Source organism: Manis pentadactyla, chromosome 13 (assembly GCF_030020395.1).
Source record: "Manis pentadactyla isolate mManPen7 chromosome 13, mManPen7.hap1, whole genome shotgun sequence".
NCBI classification, from domain to species: domain Eukaryota; kingdom Metazoa; phylum Chordata; class Mammalia; order Pholidota; family Manidae; genus Manis; species Manis pentadactyla.
The window spans coordinates 62,542,361-62,561,285 of NC_080031.1; the positions used below are offsets into that span (position 1 = coordinate 62,542,361).

General features: G+C 35.4%; 1 protein-coding gene across 1 annotated transcript in view; it reads right to left on the minus strand.

Annotated features, from left to right (window-relative positions):
• The window catches only part of ADAMTS19 (ADAM metallopeptidase with thrombospondin type 1 motif 19), a 257,477-nt gene that overhangs the window by 38,365 nt on the left and 200,187 nt on the right, over positions 1 to 18,925 (minus strand). The window contains exons 15-17 of the mRNA XM_036902596.2: positions 15,040 to 15,160; positions 8,848 to 8,928; positions 3,395 to 3,552 (exon numbers count right to left, since the gene is read on the minus strand). Coding sequence (XP_036758491.2) covers positions 3,395 to 3,552; positions 8,848 to 8,928; positions 15,040 to 15,160 — 360 coding nt within the window. The remainder of the gene's footprint in view (positions 1 to 3,394; positions 3,553 to 8,847; positions 8,929 to 15,039; positions 15,161 to 18,925) is intronic.

The window sequence follows — 18,925 nt, forward strand, 5'->3', positions numbered from 1 at the left end:
AATCTAGTATCAAACATAGCCTTTCCACTAATATAAAACAGAAAGATGGATAGTTAAGTCCCTATATCAACAGAGGAAGAGGACAAAAGACTTTGGAAATCATTTGACTCTATAAAGGTAGAGAACTTCTAAGTTAACTGGAGGCTAACAATTGTGTTCTATGTCTGCTTACGTTAACTTTTAATTTTGGGTAGGTTTCTAATTTTCCATTTGTAGTAAAGGTCATTTACTTTGAAAAGAAATTTATCTTAAAATAAATCTTGATAAATATTAGCTTAATAATGGTATAGTTATGTATGCATATGTAAGCAGCACAATAAACCATAAAAGATGCATGAGAATGACTGAACTCTGAGTTACCCTGGACTAAGTCATAAGCAGAGGCCACATCTGTTTTGTTTGTTCTCCCCCAGAACCCAGTGTCAGGCTTAGAACTACATCATCAGGGAAATCATACATAGTGCAAATGAAAAACACCCGAGATAAACCTATTTTAAGTGAAAGAATGAACAAGAATATGCATTTTTTATAAATAATTTTGCATAAAATATGTCTAACAACCCATAGACTCTATGATGTCTACAGATCTGAGGATTTATGTAAGCAATCTATGTAATGCTGTGATGCATGCAAAGATATAAATCTCAATTTTAAATTATGTTAAATTATTAAAGACCTTTGTTTAGTTTTGAATCTCTATCAAGGTCGTTGTAATGACAGGGAATGCAGAGTTAATAATCCTTGGAAAAACATTTAAGTGAGCCCAAAGTCAATTTTCTTTACCTCTTTTTCTCAAGATCCTACTTGATATATCAAAAGACATACCAAGATATATTTTAATACAGGAAACTAGCATGATGGCATTATAACTCAACTATGCCAGTAATAAAAATGATAGCTTTAAAATTCACAGATACATAATATATGGAGGTACCAGTCTAAGGACATCACAGTGCTTATTTTGGCTTTCCATATCTCATTTGATGTTGCCAGTTATAAGTGACATTCAGCTAAATGAGTTAGAGAGAGAGAAAGAGAGAGATGGACTTCCTTTGGACATAACCAGACTGATACCTAGTTTTTAAATGGATGAGATGAATATATAAATAACAGCTATTTGCCAATTTGTTTAATTAAATGAAAATGTGTCCATTTTTTTTTAAAACCCTACTGTTTCATGGATAGAACTTGAGATTATCCTTGATTATCTAACACCATTTCAAATAAAGACATTGGCTACAAAATCATTAGCTCTTCCTTAAACCATTTGAATCTGGCAGTATTCTTTGCGAAAAGGCCAGTGTGAGCGTGTGACAGCTGAGGGGCCCAAACACTGAAGCACGGCAGCAGCACGGCTGCCTTTCGAAATTCAGAACCGGCTTTCAGTCTGTAATAGTCATTAAAGAAAAATATCTTAGAAGTGCAGTTTCCCTTGGATTACTGAATAAATCCAGGTCACATAGATGCCTTCTTTTAGACATAGTTCACTGACTTTCATTACCGTTCATGCTTCCAGGAAAAACCTTGGTGATTACCGGTCAGATTAAGGACTCTGCATCAAGAGAACCCCTCTGCCCAACACTGAGGTCTCACATATACTGTTTTAAGGTTTTGAATTAGAGGCTCAGAAAATGAGCCTCAGTCTTGTTCCATAAAAAGAAAAATGTAGATTACATTCATATAAGGCTAGCAACCTGATGGCATTTTCTGCAAACAAATTGTGAAAAATATGTTTGTTGTTGACAATGTTGTTATTATAGTAACCCTGTCGTGGAAAGAGCCAGATGGCCATACAGTGTTTGTTTAGTCATTTCTTTCCCTCTCTCCAGATGGCACAGGGCACAGAGTGGAGTTTCCAATTCAAATGAAATAACAGGATTCAAAGGAACCGTGAGGAGATGAACACAATGATTATTCAAAGTACTTATGATCTAAGACTGTCTGATGTAAAGAACTGAGATTCAAGCTTTGATCAGGACAGGCAGCAAAGAGGATTGAGTAACACCTGGCTTACTCATAGTCAAATAACTTACTGGGAGACACGGTGCATGGCACTTAACCTTTTTCATACGTAGTTTTTTTCTAATCTGTAAAATGGAGTAATAACACACAAACATGGTTATTGTGATGATTAAATGCTATAATGAATGTAAAGCATTTTAGGCCAGTGTCTGACTCTTAATGCTAAGTGAATGGTGATTATTATTATTATTATTATCATTATTATTATTATTAAGATTTGGAACAGAAGATCACCATGCAATTCACCTTGCTCCCTTTATGGCTGTTGGTAAAGCGTTCTATAAAACACTGTTACTTGCAATGTGGTCCATGGACCAGCAGTAGTGGTGTTCCCTGGGAATTGCTCAGAAATGCAGATCTCAGGCTCCTCCCCAGATCAGAATGTGAATTTTCACAAGAACCCTAGGTCACTTGCAGGCACATTGAAGTAGGAAAAGCAAATGGGCTGATATGTGCTTTGAACCACTGGCTCCTAGATCAGCAACACAGATGTCTCCAAGTGAAGACAAATTCAACTTAAATTGTCTAGAGATATTAAATAAAGTGGCATACCACACTCCAGATAAACTGGCAGTTGATCATGTTTTAGAGTTGTTTTTATGTGTGGACTTAAGGAGGTGCTGAAGTGTCTGAAGTTTAGACTTTGCCACTGTGATGGAAAACAGCCCAGCTGTATAGTCAGTCCTCTGGCTCCTGAGCCGTGAGCTCTGACTGCGATGCTCAAGGTCAAAGGGGGCATGTGGACCTGCCACCAGTTGGCTGCAGAGCCCTACTGTCCTGCCCCTTTCATTGCAATCTCTGTCCTGCCTCACACCTAATCTTTTACTACATGGTAAAGAAACTTATCATCCCAAGCACTCAAATTTCCATAATTCTCTATAGGAATCAGTTAACTTAGTAAGAGAACAGAACAGGGTAATTGGAAGCTCTGTTAGATACCTTTACCAAATCTTTTCCCCAAGGACAATACCATATCATTAAAGGCATTTTATACAGATTCAGAGAATGCTCATTTGATGGATGTATGAAATGCTCTCACTTTGCCATATTATAGCACTTTCTTTCCAGATACTCCCTCTGGGAAGCCAATGCATGCTTTTAAGGAAAACGAGGTTCCTATTGCCTACTAATTTACCTCTGCTTTGAGTCTCTGAATTCCCTAAAACATTTGTTTCTCTTGTAATAATCTCCGATTTCAGACATCATGATTTAACCACATGAAAAAACTCCTAAAAGTCCACCTCTGAAATAATTTAAAATATCTGCCTGATGATTCAAATTTGGAAAACAGGTTAGAGAAGGCACCGTGGGAATGAATGCACTCTGCCATGGGAAGCTGATTATGCAATGTTATCAACTTGTTCTCTCATACCAGGAGGTGTAAAGGTGATGTAGTAGGACCTTTGGCGGAGATCTTCTCCCAGAGGCCTCGCCTTACATAATGGACAGTAGTTCCTGCTAAGCTGAATGCACCAGAGTGTTCAATCTTCCAGTCACTATTAATGGACTGTTTTCCAGTGTCTCGGAGAGCTATAAGGAGGTTCAAAAATATTACGAGAATAACAAGTTAGCATCATTAGCTAATATCCACTTCATATGGTTTTATTAAAAGTACTTCATTAATTTTTAAACTAAGGGGTCAACACTCCCTGATGTAAACATGAAGTATCTCCTCTTTGGTAAAGTCCACAATCCCAGTAAATGCCACAAGCTCTCTTTCTGCCCTGAAACTGTCCATTAATACCCAACCACATTTATCTTGCCTCCTCCAACTTCCTTTAGATGTCTGTAACCCTTCTTTTGGCCCTTAATCATTTATTCTAACAAAAGAAAATGGTTGAGAAGAAATAGCAGGAGTTAAATTATGAACAATCACTCTAGATTTAAAAAATCTCTTGTTTCATTACTGTTGAGGTTAAAGATAGCTTTCATTTGCTTGTGAGTCATTTGCATTTTTAAACTTTAAGTAAGTTAAATAAATTACTATCAGTTAAGATTTTTCTGGTCCGCTGAGGGATTTTTTCAATCAGGATTTGATTATATTTCTAGTATTATAAGCAATGCATTAATAAAATTATTGAAATTTTATCTCATCAATCTTAATTCCTACCAAATAATACATTTATCATGTACCACATATAAAGTATAATGCTTTAGATAAAAATTAACATCCATATTTTTTATTTATGAAAAATATATATTAAATTGTACCTTGAAGTTTAAATTTTAAAGGGAAATATGTTGAGAGGAAGCTCAGCACTTTGCAAATAGCTATTACCATCTACAAATGGATATACTACAGATAATGTTAAATTGATTAAAAAGAGGTTATTTTACCTAACATGTAAAGTACTTCTTTATGTTCTTCTAAAGTCTATTAACTATTTTGAGAAATCATTTGACCTAGAGTTGTACAATGGCCAGTATAATTCCATTTTTGTCTGTATTTCAACATATATTCAAGGCACAATTATAAAAGACTATTTCTGGAAAAACTCTAATAAAAATGCCTTAAACAATTTCTGTAGGTGGCTATAGTGTGTTTAGGCTCAACTGACATTTCTAGAATTCAGCATTACCCAGAAAATGGCACACTCAGGTACCTGAAAACCCACACAATTTGTAAGCTTAATAGCAACCTCACACAAAGAATCAATACTCTGGGTATGTGATATTTCTTGGGTTTGTTTGTTTTTAATTCATTAACTTTAAAAATGTGTTTTTAGAAAATGTGTTTCTGGCCATACCTGAATAACTAGAACTGCACCGTCTCCTACTGTAAACACCAAGAAAAGTAGACAACGTATGAAAACAGCTATTCTCAGACACTGGACAACTTACAGCAGAGATCTATGATTCCTAAGAAGAACAAATGTGAGCTCTAAAACTGCTTCACTTTCTGCCTGAAGATATTTACCAGACTCTGCCCCAGAGAGCATGAACTTAAGCAGAGCACAAAGGATGAGCACTTCAGACAGATGACGACACAGAGAATGGAGTTTAAATTGGCTAAGTCAGCTGCAATCTGTTTTATGAAGTACTGGTGAAGATGGAGCTAGCTACACAGAGATGAGCTCCAAAAATCTGCAAAGGTGTTTCTTTGAGCCTGTGGCTAAACACTAAGCTGCAAATAAGTGGGGTGAGATTCTTTGAGGCTGGGAAATTAACTACACAGCACCTGTGAACTGTACAGCTCCTGGAGCTCATGTAGTGAAGAGGACAATAGGAGCATTATGTAGTCAGAGTGGAGAGCTCATATGGAGAACTAAGAAAGGCTGCATATTAGAAATAAAACTAGACTAGTCCTATAATGAAGGCTACTCTGGGCTTACCTTAACAAACCTTTACAAAAGCTTCAAGCAGTCAAGCTGATCTGCAAGTAAATTAAACATCCAGCAAAATATAACCCAACACTCAATAATAAAAAATACAATCCAGCCATTCATCACTATCACGTTAATAGTGTCCAGCATCCAACTAAAAATTACTAGATACATGAAGAAGTCAGAAAATATGACTCATAAGGAGGGGAATAATCAGTCAAAAAAATGAGACCCAGAAATAGCAGAGATGATAGAACTAGTAAATCAAGACCTGTTATATGTATGTTCCCTATATGGTAGGCACAAGAATTTAAAGAAAAACCTATACTATTAAAGAGAATAATGGAAACTATAAATAATCAAATCAAACTTCTCAGACTAGGAAAACACAATATCTGAAACAGTAACTTCACTATATGGACTTCAGAGCAGATAAGACATTGCAAAAATGTCAGTGATCTTGAAGACAAGCTAATAGACTAAAAACAAACTGAAATGCAGAGAGGAAAAAAAGAAAAAAAAATGAACAGAGCATCTCAGCAGCTCACTGAAAATACCTGGTAGTCTAACATAGGTGTAAGTGGAATCTTAGATAAGGGAGTGGGCACAAAAATTATTTGAAGGTATAATGCTCAAAAATTCAGGAGCAAAAAGGGCATACAAATCAAAAAGGAAGAAGTAAAATTATTTCTATTAACAGATTATATGATCTTATATGCAGAAAACATTACAGATTCTCCAAAAATCTATTGAAACTAGAAAATGAATTCAACAAAGTAGCAGGATACACAGTCAACATACAGAGAGCAGTTGCATATCTGTGCACTAACAATGAGCAATCTGAAAAGGAAATTAAGAAAACAATTCTAGTTACACTATTATGAAAAATAATAAAAACTTGGGAATTAACCAAGGAGGTAAAAGACTTATATAATAAAGACTATAAAATATTGCTGAAAGAAATTAAAGAAATAAGTAGAAACACATCCCAGGTTAGTTGAGATGTCAATACTATCCAAAGTGATCTACAAATACAATATAGTCCATATCAAAATCCCAATGACCTTTTTAAAGAAATAAAAAAAAACTATCCTAAAACTCACATAGAATCTCAAGTGACTCTGAATAGCCAAAACAATCCTGAAAAAGAGGAACAAAGCTAGCGACTCATACTTCTTGATTTTAAAATTCACTAGAAAGTTAGAGTAACCAAAATAGTGTGCTACTGATATAAAAACAGACATCCAGACCAAGAGAATGGAATAGAGACCCCAGAAATAAACCTTCACATGTATATGGCCAAATGATTTTTGACAAGGGTGCCAAGATTATTCAATGGAGAAAAGACAGCCTTTGAACCAGTGGTGCTGGGAAAACCAACTAACAACATGCAAAAAAAACTAGTTGGACTCTTAAGTAACACCACATACAAAAGTACGTCAAAGTGGATCAAAAATCTAAATGTTAAGACCTAAACTATGTAACCCTTAGAAGAAAATATAAGACAAAAGCTTCACAACGTTGAATTTGGCAATGATTTCTTGGATAGGACACCAAAAGCACAGGTAATAAAAAAGAAACTGAATTTCATGAAAATAAAAACTATTATGCATCAAAAGATACTATTAACAGAATAAAACCCTATGAGATGGGAGAAAATGTTTGTAAATATAAGGGATTAACATCCAGAATACATAAAGAACTCCTAACATTCATCAATTAAAAAAACGCAACTTAATTAAAAAATGAGCAAAGGAGACTTGAATAGACATTTCTCCAAAGAATATGTACAAACAGGTCAACAAACAGACAAAAAGATGTTCAATATCACTAATCATTGGAAAAATGAAAATCAGAACCACATGAGGCATCACCTCACACACTCAGGTTTTGGAAGCCTAAGGAAGAAAGTATTCAGTGAACTGAGGGAAGATCTACAGTTTTGAATGTTGCTCATAGGTCACATAACATGTGACCTCTGGATTTGTCTATAAGGAGGGGATTGGCTGACCTTGATAAAGGGAGTTGCTCTCGAGGGATCCAGCAAATAGGCTGGATTGGTTGAAGAGTCTGGGACAGACGTAAGGAATCAGAGAGAGCCTGGAGATATCGCATTTGTAAAACTGACTGGTTTATATAGCGCTGTTTGTTAAGTTACTAAAACTCATAGACTAACACTGAGTTTTGTATAATTTGAGAAAACTCCATTTGAGACATCTATATTTCTTTCCAGATTGGAAAAAAGAAAATATATTCCCAAGAGTAAGAGTCATTTTTTGCTATGGAATGAATGTGCTGAAATTGTCTAGATTTTTCACAATGTCTCCAAAAAAAACTGGATATTAGAGATTTAATCTGAATTTGTATCTTTGAGATGATTTACTTGCACTTAGGATACATTTAAAAGCCATAGTAGGCAAAAATAGGCAAAATATACACACTGGTAAAACAAATTAATGACTGTGTCACATGAAAAAGGATTTCTTTGACTGTCCCCTTCCCTCAAATTTTCCTACTCCTAGAATGTGAACCCAAATGAGAAAATAATTCAATCCAAGTGTAGACTATTTTCAATATTGCAGAGTAGAAACAATCATGTAATATTGGGTTATTTTCCATGTAAAAATTGTTTCCCTTGGGATATTTATTTCTTATTTGAGAAAGAATAATGAGGACATTATTTCTGGTAAGGAAAAAAAAGACATGAAGGATTTCTTTAAAGATCATATAAATACATTGTTTAAACTCTGTGAGAAAATTTAGTCTTTTGCCAGACCTAATCACATTAGATCCCTCTTTTTATGGATGCCATGACTATAAAAGATCATTTTCCAATACTTAGTTTGAAATGTGCATATACAAGCAATATGTATTTTGGCAACTGACTATTTTCTTTCATACATTTAAAAAATCATTCATTGGTCCAGTTAAAACAGATACCATTCTTTCTATGGGAAATACTTAAAAATTTTTAATACTCTCTTCATAGGTGAGTGCATTTGAAGTGAGGCAGACAGACTACGGTTTCCCATTAAAAGAGCAAGTCCTTTTAGTATGTAGATATTTTTTCCAAGAATCTCATATGATTTCCTACTACTGAAGTAATCATATATATCACACACATATATATACACATGTAATAAGCATGAATATGTATATATGTATGCATTTAATATTAAATATATTTACAAAATACATTTATGTATTCATATATATGCATATATATAAAACAAAACATACCCCAATCCTTCAGTGGGTGTTTTTTTTTTTTAAACAGGGACTAACATGTGGAAGCAATTTATACCCCCTCACAAAACAAACAACCAGATTGCTTTTGCTCCAGGGAAGTCCCTGAGAGAGAAGGAAAGAAATTCCTATTTGATATGACAAGAGGTGCTTCCTGGGAAATTCAAACATGTAACTAGAAACAGACGGACATCCTTGTCATCACAGAACTCTCAGGGCAGGGAACTGGGCTCGGACGTGGGTTGCCCAAAGTTACCTAAATAGCTATGTGCTGGCTTTTCCTCCACGACTTTGATTCTTCTTGCTCCAGCAGGTATCACCAGCACTTCTACATAACCTGTAAGAGTCAATGAAACGGGACATAAATCCTGAGTTCTTCTAAGATCTCTTGTCTTAATTGGCTTCCCCTTTTTTTTTTTTTGCTATATTTCAATACTTACAGAAAGAAAAAAAAATGACATATACAAGCTGTCATAATTTCAACCCGAGAAGTTACCTGGGAACTGAATATGGTATATAAACATGAGTTAAGTAAAACTTCAAAAATTCTGTTAAAAAGATTATATGTACAATGATACATAGCTAATTCCCTCTGAAGAATAGAAACCAAAGTGGTCTAAACTGTCCCCTTTCTCCGATCACATTCTGAGTTTAGAGCACTATCAAGGGCAAGCAGGTAATTTATATTATGTAAAAAAGCGCACTGATATCTTACGAACTGTGAAGGGAGGAAAAGCACAATGGGAGAGCCCAGTTAGAGATGCAGGGCAAGTCACTTCAGACTCTGCTCATGGAATTCCTTAAAGTCAGGATGTGTGAGGAAGAGGAAATGCAGCTGGAGAGAATACTATACAGCCGGCAGCGATCAGGACCCTGGAAGAACTGAGTACTGCCCGAGAGAGACCAAGAACCCCCTGAGGAGACTAACGAAGGGTTTTGAAACTGGGGCTGGAGACAAGTAACTGTAAAGCCACACCAGGCAACCGTGTGTTGCCCTGGAAGGTGTCAGGTGGCTAGAGGCAGGATGCGATTAGGTGTTTCTTGTGAAAGGTTTTTCAGCCCAGGTTGGGAATGTAACGCTTGAAGTGAAATAAGGTGACAAGACAAAATGGAATAGAGGAGAGAAAATCCAGAAAAAGTCAAAACCAAGACTTGATTTAGTGCAGAACAGTGATAGAACAGAGAGCTACTCCTGGCTGAATATTTAAAATTGTCTTAAAATAATATTTAATATTCTTCTTAGTATTTCTGTATAGCTCCACATATCTGATAAAAGTCTAATTTCAAAGCTACTGTGAAAAAGGCACAATAGCTAATCTCAGAGTTGTCTTCTGTTGATTATTAAAATTCCTGAAATTGTTAACGATTATTTTGTGTATACCAAAAGGTAGCATACACCCCACCTGGTGACAGTGGCTGGAAATAGAGGCATATGTTTTTCAAATCATCATTTCCATTAGCAAACACTGCTTATTCAATATAAGCATTTTTAGTAACACCAAAGGATACAAGTAGTACCATTTTGTTACATGAACAAAACAGGTAACAATGAAAACAGAAACAAATCTTTACTGCCTATTTGTAGATAGAAATCAGGTAAGAAAGTCTCTGTACTCAGTGAGCTTATAATAACTTGGAAAAAAGGCACAAATACATTAAATAAATATGAGCTAAATAAAACTTTAAAAATTATGTTAAATTGATCATATGCAAAATGATATGGCTAATTCCTTGAAAAATATAAACTACTGTTGTTTAAACTGTGCCCCTTCTCTGATTACAGCACAACTCAAAAGCTTCGCTGCTATTTTTAACTCACAGAGGTGGGATTTTCTTTCCCTTTATTCCTTTTAAATGGTTATATACACAACTCATGTTTTAGAAACATTGGCATCTGCTGGAATCACTATGATTCATTGGAGAGAAAACTGCAGACAGTCAAGGAAAGCATCACAAAGAAGTAAATGGATGAGCCGTCTTTGAAGAAGGGATAGGATTTGGAAATATACATAGAAAAAGGATGAGTTCACTATAAGTTAAGAATAGTTTTAGTAATACATAAGTAAAATAATCCTGACAGAATGAGAAGATATAAGAAGATGGCTCTATTAAAGGGAGTTTAAATGCATGTCTGGGACACTGAATTTATCAACGTAAAGCTACTGAACATTCTAGAGCAGGGATCTCAATAACTTGATACTGGTTTGGAGAGACTTTATCTGACTGCAGTGTGCAGGGTGCCCAGCAACATAGCTGTGGATAACAGTGTCAGGAGGCTAATGTAAAAATCCCAGAGGGATAGAGGCTAAGTAGAAAATCCAGAAGGCACTGTGAAGAAAAAAATATTCTAAACTTGAGAAACATATTAAGTGGGGGAATAAACATTGAACATAATGTTATATTATTACTTACATTGAATATGGAGCCATTATTTACAGGAACATAGAAATCCAGTGTTGATAATAATCTGATAAATTCAGCTTTGCCATTTGTATTTAATAAAGTGGTATAACACTAGTAAAATGTTCGGTAAGAACTCTTGAACATTTGGAATTCCAGAGAAAGGTCAGGCTGCTTGAAGTACGTTTGTACAGTATCTTTGCAGAGGCAGTAATTTAAAAGCCATGTGAATAAGTAGAGAAAATCAAGAGAGAAGTCAAGGACTCAACTTTGGTGACACTCACAGTTTGTAACAGGAAGATTAAAAGAAATCAGGAAAGAATAGAGAGCATAAATAATCCCAAGGAGATCTGGCTATTTTGGTATAGTGGGAGCCTATAGATTAGAATATCTCAAGAAGAATGTGTCCAAAGCTGTGAAGACATCAAAGATAAAAGTGACTAAGGAGAGTCCATTTCATGTCACAATCGAGAGGTGACTGGAACCTCTAAGCAAATGAATTTAGTAAAGTGGAGATGACGTTAAATTTCAGTACATCAAGAAGAGTAGGCAGAGAAGAGTAGAGGTAATAACTAGAAATTCCTATTTGAGCTCAGCAGTAAGTCAGAGGTTTGCAGTACATTAGGACAATACTTATATGTAGAGTAATTCTCCACTATTCAACTGGAATGGCTCGTAAGACGGGTTACAGAAGGCTGAGTTTACAGAAGAAAGAAAGGAAGAAAAATATTAAACAAAGACATTTCTGAAGAGAGCCGATGACCACAGGCCTAGATATTTTTCAATAAACAGGCCACTTAGCACAATTGAAATGTACATTTTTTTAAAGAAGTGAGTATAAGAGTGGCTACTGCCAAGTTTAGCAGCTGGAATAAAGCCTGTAATGTCGATGTTGTAAATTTGATCCTCATGTTGGACAGTTTACTAGGTAAACAGGAACAATCTGTTTTGTAATCAGAGATCCCATTTTTCATCAGACATCCTAAAATGCCAATAGCAATCATTATCTCTATGTGGGTGATAATGATGAATGTACATTTCGAACAACTGCTATGTGATAGCCAATATTATAGGTAATTGCCAAAGATTGTTACATAGTACCATAATGATAGCATCAAAGGGAGATATTATGTTCTTCATTTAGTATATGAGAAAATAAAGGTAGAGGAAAAAACGCTTTTAACAAGACAGCATTGTCAGTAGTAACTGACCAAAAATTTGAACTCAGATCTGATTCTACCATGCACTTCCTGCTGTGACCTGCTGCCACTATTTTATACAATGGAATACACAACCCTACGGTCTCCTGCTGTGGCAAACATACAGACAAATGTCTAAGAAAATGCATCCCTTATTCAGGATCTGTATCATCATCTCTTAAACTAAGAATAACACATTTTATGCCCATTTTCTTCTTTGTGTGTACTGATAACTATATAGTTCCAAAACTGGCCAAATACACAATTTACCTTTAAAGACTCATTAAAAAGTTCTCCCCTTGCTAGGCAAGTTACAATGAAAGACATGATAAAAATGTACTAAAAGAGAAAAAAGAGGGACTCCTCTTCAGTTTATTTTTTAGCATCAACAAAAATGATTAAGCAAACGCAAAACAGAGCACAGAGACTGAAAACACCCACATGAGTCGGCACATACATTATACACACAATATATACAGTGCACATAGCCAGCTGGATCAAAGAAGGGTGCAATTCCTTCAAGAAATGAGGAAGCCCAAAAACTCTAAGGATAAAATTACCTCAAGAGAAAGGAATACAACATTCCTGAAGTCACAAGTTCATGAAGCCCATGATATAATTAAGGACTCGTACAGATTTTCATTTTCTAAAGTTCTTAATACTATAATGTTTCATTATTAATTAAATTAATACATTTTAATGGCTTGCACACTATGTTGGTCATGGGGAATATGGTGCTGAACAAAAATAGCTATGATATTTTCCCTCACTGAAGTTAGAGTTAGTGGGGAAGGAGTGTAAAATCACAAATGTGATTAGAGCTACACTATGTGGATAAAAATATGGTAAAGGTCACTAAACTAGCTGTTGGTGATAGGAGGTGGAGGCTGTTTGGGGAACACTTCACTGAAGAAGTGACATTTGAATTGAGATCTAAATGATATCTGGAAATTAACCAGGTGAATCTAAGAGGAAGCTAATAGGAAGATATTTTAAAATGTAAGGTGCTAAACAGAGCATGGTCGGTTTAAGCACCTGTAAGAAATTTGGTGGCTGCAGTTAGGAGAAGCAAAGGTCCTCTGATGGGAGATGATGCTGGAGGGACAGGCAAAGGGGTTAACACCATGCAGGACCTTTGGTCTAAGTGAAGACTTCTAGTCTCTTCCCTGTGGACAATGTGAAACTAGCATAGAGTTATAAGGAAGAAAGCAACAATATTCATCTCTGACAGTCCCATTTCTGACTCAGAAAATGTTCTCTCAGACATTTTCCAAATAACATGCCATTAATATAACATACCTACAACACACAAATGAACAAAAGTAGAAATTAAAGTGCAATAAAAACAAAGGGGGTCTGAAGCAGGAACCTGAGGGAAAAATGTATCCATATAACCACAGTCAGAAGGAAAAGCATCCCTGATTATTTTTAAACTGAAAAATAAAGTGTTATTAGAATTAAACAAAGATATCAGTACCAAACGTGCATCAGTATTCTTCAGTGAACTGTGCCCATGCATTTAAATTAGCTCTGCAAGAACATTCTTCAAAAATTCTAGTATCTTTAAATCTCTTTGGTCTTTCAGACTTTATTTGAACTTCTGCACTAGAAAAGCTTGTATAACAATCAGGCTGAAAAGCTTATTATAATTGCACTTTTTAGTTGAAAGTCCAGGAGCCTGTTACAGCTAAATGTGACTTTTCTAAATGAGTTCCAGCAGATTTTGACTTTAGGACTCGTCACCTTTTTCACAGCTTTGGAGACTGAGATTTTGATCTGCAATTTCCCGCAGGCCCTGGTTATTTTTAGGCTTCAAAATCTTCAAACTCACTTATCTTTTATTCTGCTGGAGCTTAGCAAAAGGTTTTATTCAACTTTAAAGGCTGTGTCTAATTTTCTTCTCTGAAAGACTCTTTTATCTAGAAAGAACTCAGTTTTCTTGATTGTTCAAACATACATACATAGCTTGTTCTTAGCACTAAAATGAATGCAAATTTTAGTCTTAGATTTTTTGGTATTTGAACAAGAAAGGAATTTAAAATAGGAAAAAGTTGATATGTGTAAGAAAAGCATACTAATGATGATGACAATATAATCATAAATACTAAGATAGTTCAATAGATAGAAGTTGAGGCCCCACTAATGGAAACAGTTAGAGGACTTGAGTATAGAGGATTTTCTATATATAAAGCATATTTGTGAGTCATATTTCAGTACAGATAATATAACTCTTTATTGTGGATCACTTCATTACTAACATTTCATCCTCATATCCCCTGATATAAATGAGGGAACACAAGAAGAGAGGATGACTTCCCACTATTAATACATCTGGAATATTATCCCACATGTGACTCCCCCTGTTATTGTTTCCACTATGCTACATTGCTACAGACTCTCTTTCCAAAAATGTATTTCCTTCAAATTAAGTAAAAACTGTAAGAAAAAATAAAGAAAATGGAAAGTTGAAAATCCCAAAGCTAAAATACTCCCAGTAGTTGCTTCAGGCTGTTACAAATCATTATTCTCTGTTAGACATCAGGCTTTGTATTGGGGATAAAGGTCTGTAGAAACCTGATAACATTAGCCAATGCAAATTAGATTATTCCCTTGCTGCTCCAACTTATTAAATGTACAACAGATGACTTGATATTTTCATTACTGGGAAATGAACTTGTTAGAATTTCTGACTCATACCACATATATTGTATGTCATCATGAAAAATTATTCAATACCCATTACAAAAGTCTGCAACAGAATCAACTGTGATCTCTAAGTCAACCTCAATGTAATCTTTGTCCCCAAAGACTGTTCAGATTATTAATTTTGAAAAATTAAAAATAATTACCTGCTCCTCTGGTGTGATTAAAATCTCCTTTAATGATTTTGCATGATTTTCCATTGCCATTACATACACCACAATGATCTTCCCTTGCAAGAGACCCTAGTAAGCCATCACAGCCAACTTTCTGCAACAAGAGAATGACAGTACTCATAAAGTAACTCTTCTTTCTTTCTCTTTTTTAACCATTAATTTAGGACAAACCTCATCTCTACATACAAGTCATATTTATTTGACAAACTAGTAAAATATCATATTTTCTGGTAGAAATGAATACAGTAAGCTTATGTTAAATATTACCTGTAAAGGAACAGTGATAATGATGAGAGTATTTTTCTTAAATTAAGAATTAAATGATATGCTAAAGCAATTTGGAAAAATATTGAGGCAAATGCAACTTAAATAAGTCCCCAAAGGAAACCATATTTCTATTAAATATAATTAATTTATTCAATATAGAACAGATATACCTCATTACACTGATGGCCTCACTTCTAAAGGGGTTGCAAAGTGAAGGATGAATAATAAATGTTAACTTTATGAAAATCAAATGTAAATGTTTATTTTCTCTACAGTTCATGAATAAACTTTTATCCCCACCTTCTTTGGCATCTAGCACGTGACTGTAAGAACTGATTACAAACCATGGCTGCTAGAAGAATATATATGAACAGAGGAATTATTTTTTATATGCTCCCTGAAGATTTATGTTCATATGAATCTTGTGAGATTAAATCATTTATTCTAATGAATAGTGTTGGTCTCCTGTTGATGTTCAGAAAATAGGATATTTTGCAAAGTTGTGCATACTCCAAAGGGCAGAATTTAATGTCACTACTGTCAGAAATAAATGTAGGTTTACACAATTGTTCTTAATTAAGAAGGAGCTATAAGAATGGGTGATGATACATCCATTTATAACAAACTACAATCCTTTTAAAGGAATTTAAATAAAACAGAAACAAAGACAGGATCTTTATCTGTGGTTGGGGTTGGTGTGTTGGGATGGGGAAGGAAGATTAAAATGCAGCTATAGGATGACTATCCTGAGAAAGCAGAAATCACATTAAATCTGCATTGCCCGACATCCTTTCCTTTTGTTGAGGGGGGTTGTATCCATGTCCAGAGGTAGACAGACAACGCGATAGTGGAGAACTCTGATCAACAAATCAAAGCTTACTCAGACAGAAATAAAGAGAATGTCTCTAGGTGAAAGAGGTGGTCACCACAGGAAATTCTCAAATATAACAAAAGTAAAGGAAGAGTACACAAAGCAGGAACCATGAAAAGACGTAGGAGTCCAGGGTGAGGAAAAAAATATCCCCTTCATTTATAAATGAGCAAAAGAAGTAGAGCTTAGAGTGGGTTTGAAATGATAAAAGCACCTTTACTGCTCTATCCCCAGATTCCAAATATTGTAAATTTAGATTGTTTCTGGGCAAATATCATAAGCCCAATAAATAGTAGTCAAATGATTGAATAAATTAGTGCCTCACAGTTTCTTAGTTTTTTCTAAGTCTCGTACCTGGGATATTATGACAAATTTGTAAACCTAAAATAAGTCCATGACAGACATTATGCCATGGCTCAATGATCATGTATTATTAAGATGAGCTTCAAAGATTTTGCATTTTGTAATTGGCACTCTCAAGTATCCGCATTTATTAAAATATGCTCACAGAACTCCAAAAGTTGAGGATGAACGACTTTGAAAAGGTAATACCATTTAGCTGGTGGCAGGTACCTGAGATACAGTTGGCCTGCTTGAGATGAAAGGATACCGTGATAATGCACAGGGGCGCTACCGCTATCCTTTTCTGTGACAGAAACATCACAGTGCCAAACAGGAAAACCAGAATAAAGCTGTCTGTTTTCAGTCATGCTTCTTACACCACTCGCCAAGTTTAGAACTCTACATTCAGCTTTGGTGCTATGTATTTTGGGATAAAACAAAACACTCTAGCCAAATCCAATACATCGAGGGCTGTCAAAGAAAAAAAAAAGGAGCATGTTTTTAATTATGTTGAAAGACTGAATGAAACTTCTGATTGAAAAAACAAAACCTACTTGAAGTATTGAGTCAGAAGTCACAATCCATTTCATAGAACTTTAATGTAATTGTAATCATCAGGTTTCACATAACACTAATGCAGAATTTTTGTAGGTATTGCTGTAATTTTAATGTCCAGCTAGGGACTCTGAAAATATCTGGCTAACACAATACTGGTAAGTGAAAAGCATAGCAATTTAAGCTATTGTATTTGGCATATACAGGTGGGAAAATAATTTTTTTGAACAGTGAATTCATTTAAGATGTATACTAATCTGGCAGATTTACATATAATGACAAAATAAAATAAAAAACTTTAACTGCACAACATACAGATCCAATAACAAAATATGTATTGGTAAATACCTGCAATGATTTTTTTTTTTTACAGACAAAAAATGTTACATTTTAGGTTACTGCCATATTCTATTAAAGAATAAAGGAAATTAGTATGTAATTATAAGACTGTTCCTTATGCCAATGGTATTACATGACTCTCTGCTTTCAGCTTTTTAGCATGCTGGCAAAATAAAGAATCTTAGAACTGGCAAAGTATTTACATTCCATTTTGTTTCCAAGTTTTTACCCAGAAGTTCATAGACGTCTATTGGACCACAGATTGACCCATCTATAGCTTGTAATTGTTTCCAAATTTAGGCGTGTGTGTGTGTGTGTGTGTGTGGCCAGGTGTGCATTTTTCTTGAGAAAAAAATTAAACTTTCATCAAATTCTCAGAAGTGGATTGCACAAAAAGTCAACACCCATTGGTCTAAAAGCTTCATTTTACAGTAACAGTTGCATACGTATTTTTCCAAGAACACAGACTCCCAGTGGCGGTCATAGATTCAGTGCTGTTCCACTCAGGTAACTTTTATAATGCAAGGACTTATTCCTCTCCAATGCCTGCAATTTTATCAGTTGGTGGCTCTCAGCCATCAGCCCTTTCCAGAAATTGCCTAGCCTGGAGGAAACTGCAGCCCCTTCCCAAGGTACATGCCCTTCCTGGCAGTATGCCTCCAGACTCGAGCAGATGCTGGGCTTACCTGTTCTCTCACCCCAAATGTGGACAAAACCCCATGGGGTCAGCTGAGTCTTACAAAGCACCACAGTCCAGCCTCTCCCTGGGCTTAGTCCTGCCTTCTTCCTCTCCCTGCATAAATATCAATCATGAAAACTCTTGGTATTAAATATCTTCCAGGAGAAGCCAATTGGAGATAGTGGCAGAGCAGTAACTAGCAACTTTCAAGACTGGTCTTTGACCTTTCCACTCAGTTGGTCATACCATCTTTAACAGAACTTCTACTTTTCTAAAGATCAATAAAGAAGAACACATAAATGCATGTAGCAGGTGGAGATCCTTTACGAAAAGGAAGAGAAAGGCAAACTAAATGTTTAAGTGTGATAAAAAAGTGAATATACATTTCAAAATCAGTTGATTCAAGTATGTTTAAAGTATTTCAATATTAAGTGAGCAGGATTAAAGATGGCAGCATGAGAGGTGAGACAGAGGCCTCCTCCCAAAACCACATATAACATGAAAATATAGTTAATAAAACTAATCCTGAAAGGGCAACAGGAAAGAGGGCTGCACCAGACTGCATACACCTGGAGAAAAGAGCAGAACTCACGAAACAGAGTAATGTACCAAAGCCATGATCTGGTAGGACACAAGGCCTTCCCCCACCCCAGCTCACCAGTGGAAGGAAGAGAAACAGAATCGGGAAGGGGTGGAAGCCTAGGACTGATGAACACCAAGTCCTGGATATCTGCTCTGGGAGCATGAACCTACATTGCATGGTTCTCTGGAGATTAGTGGGATTGGAAAGGTAAGACAGGTGGAAT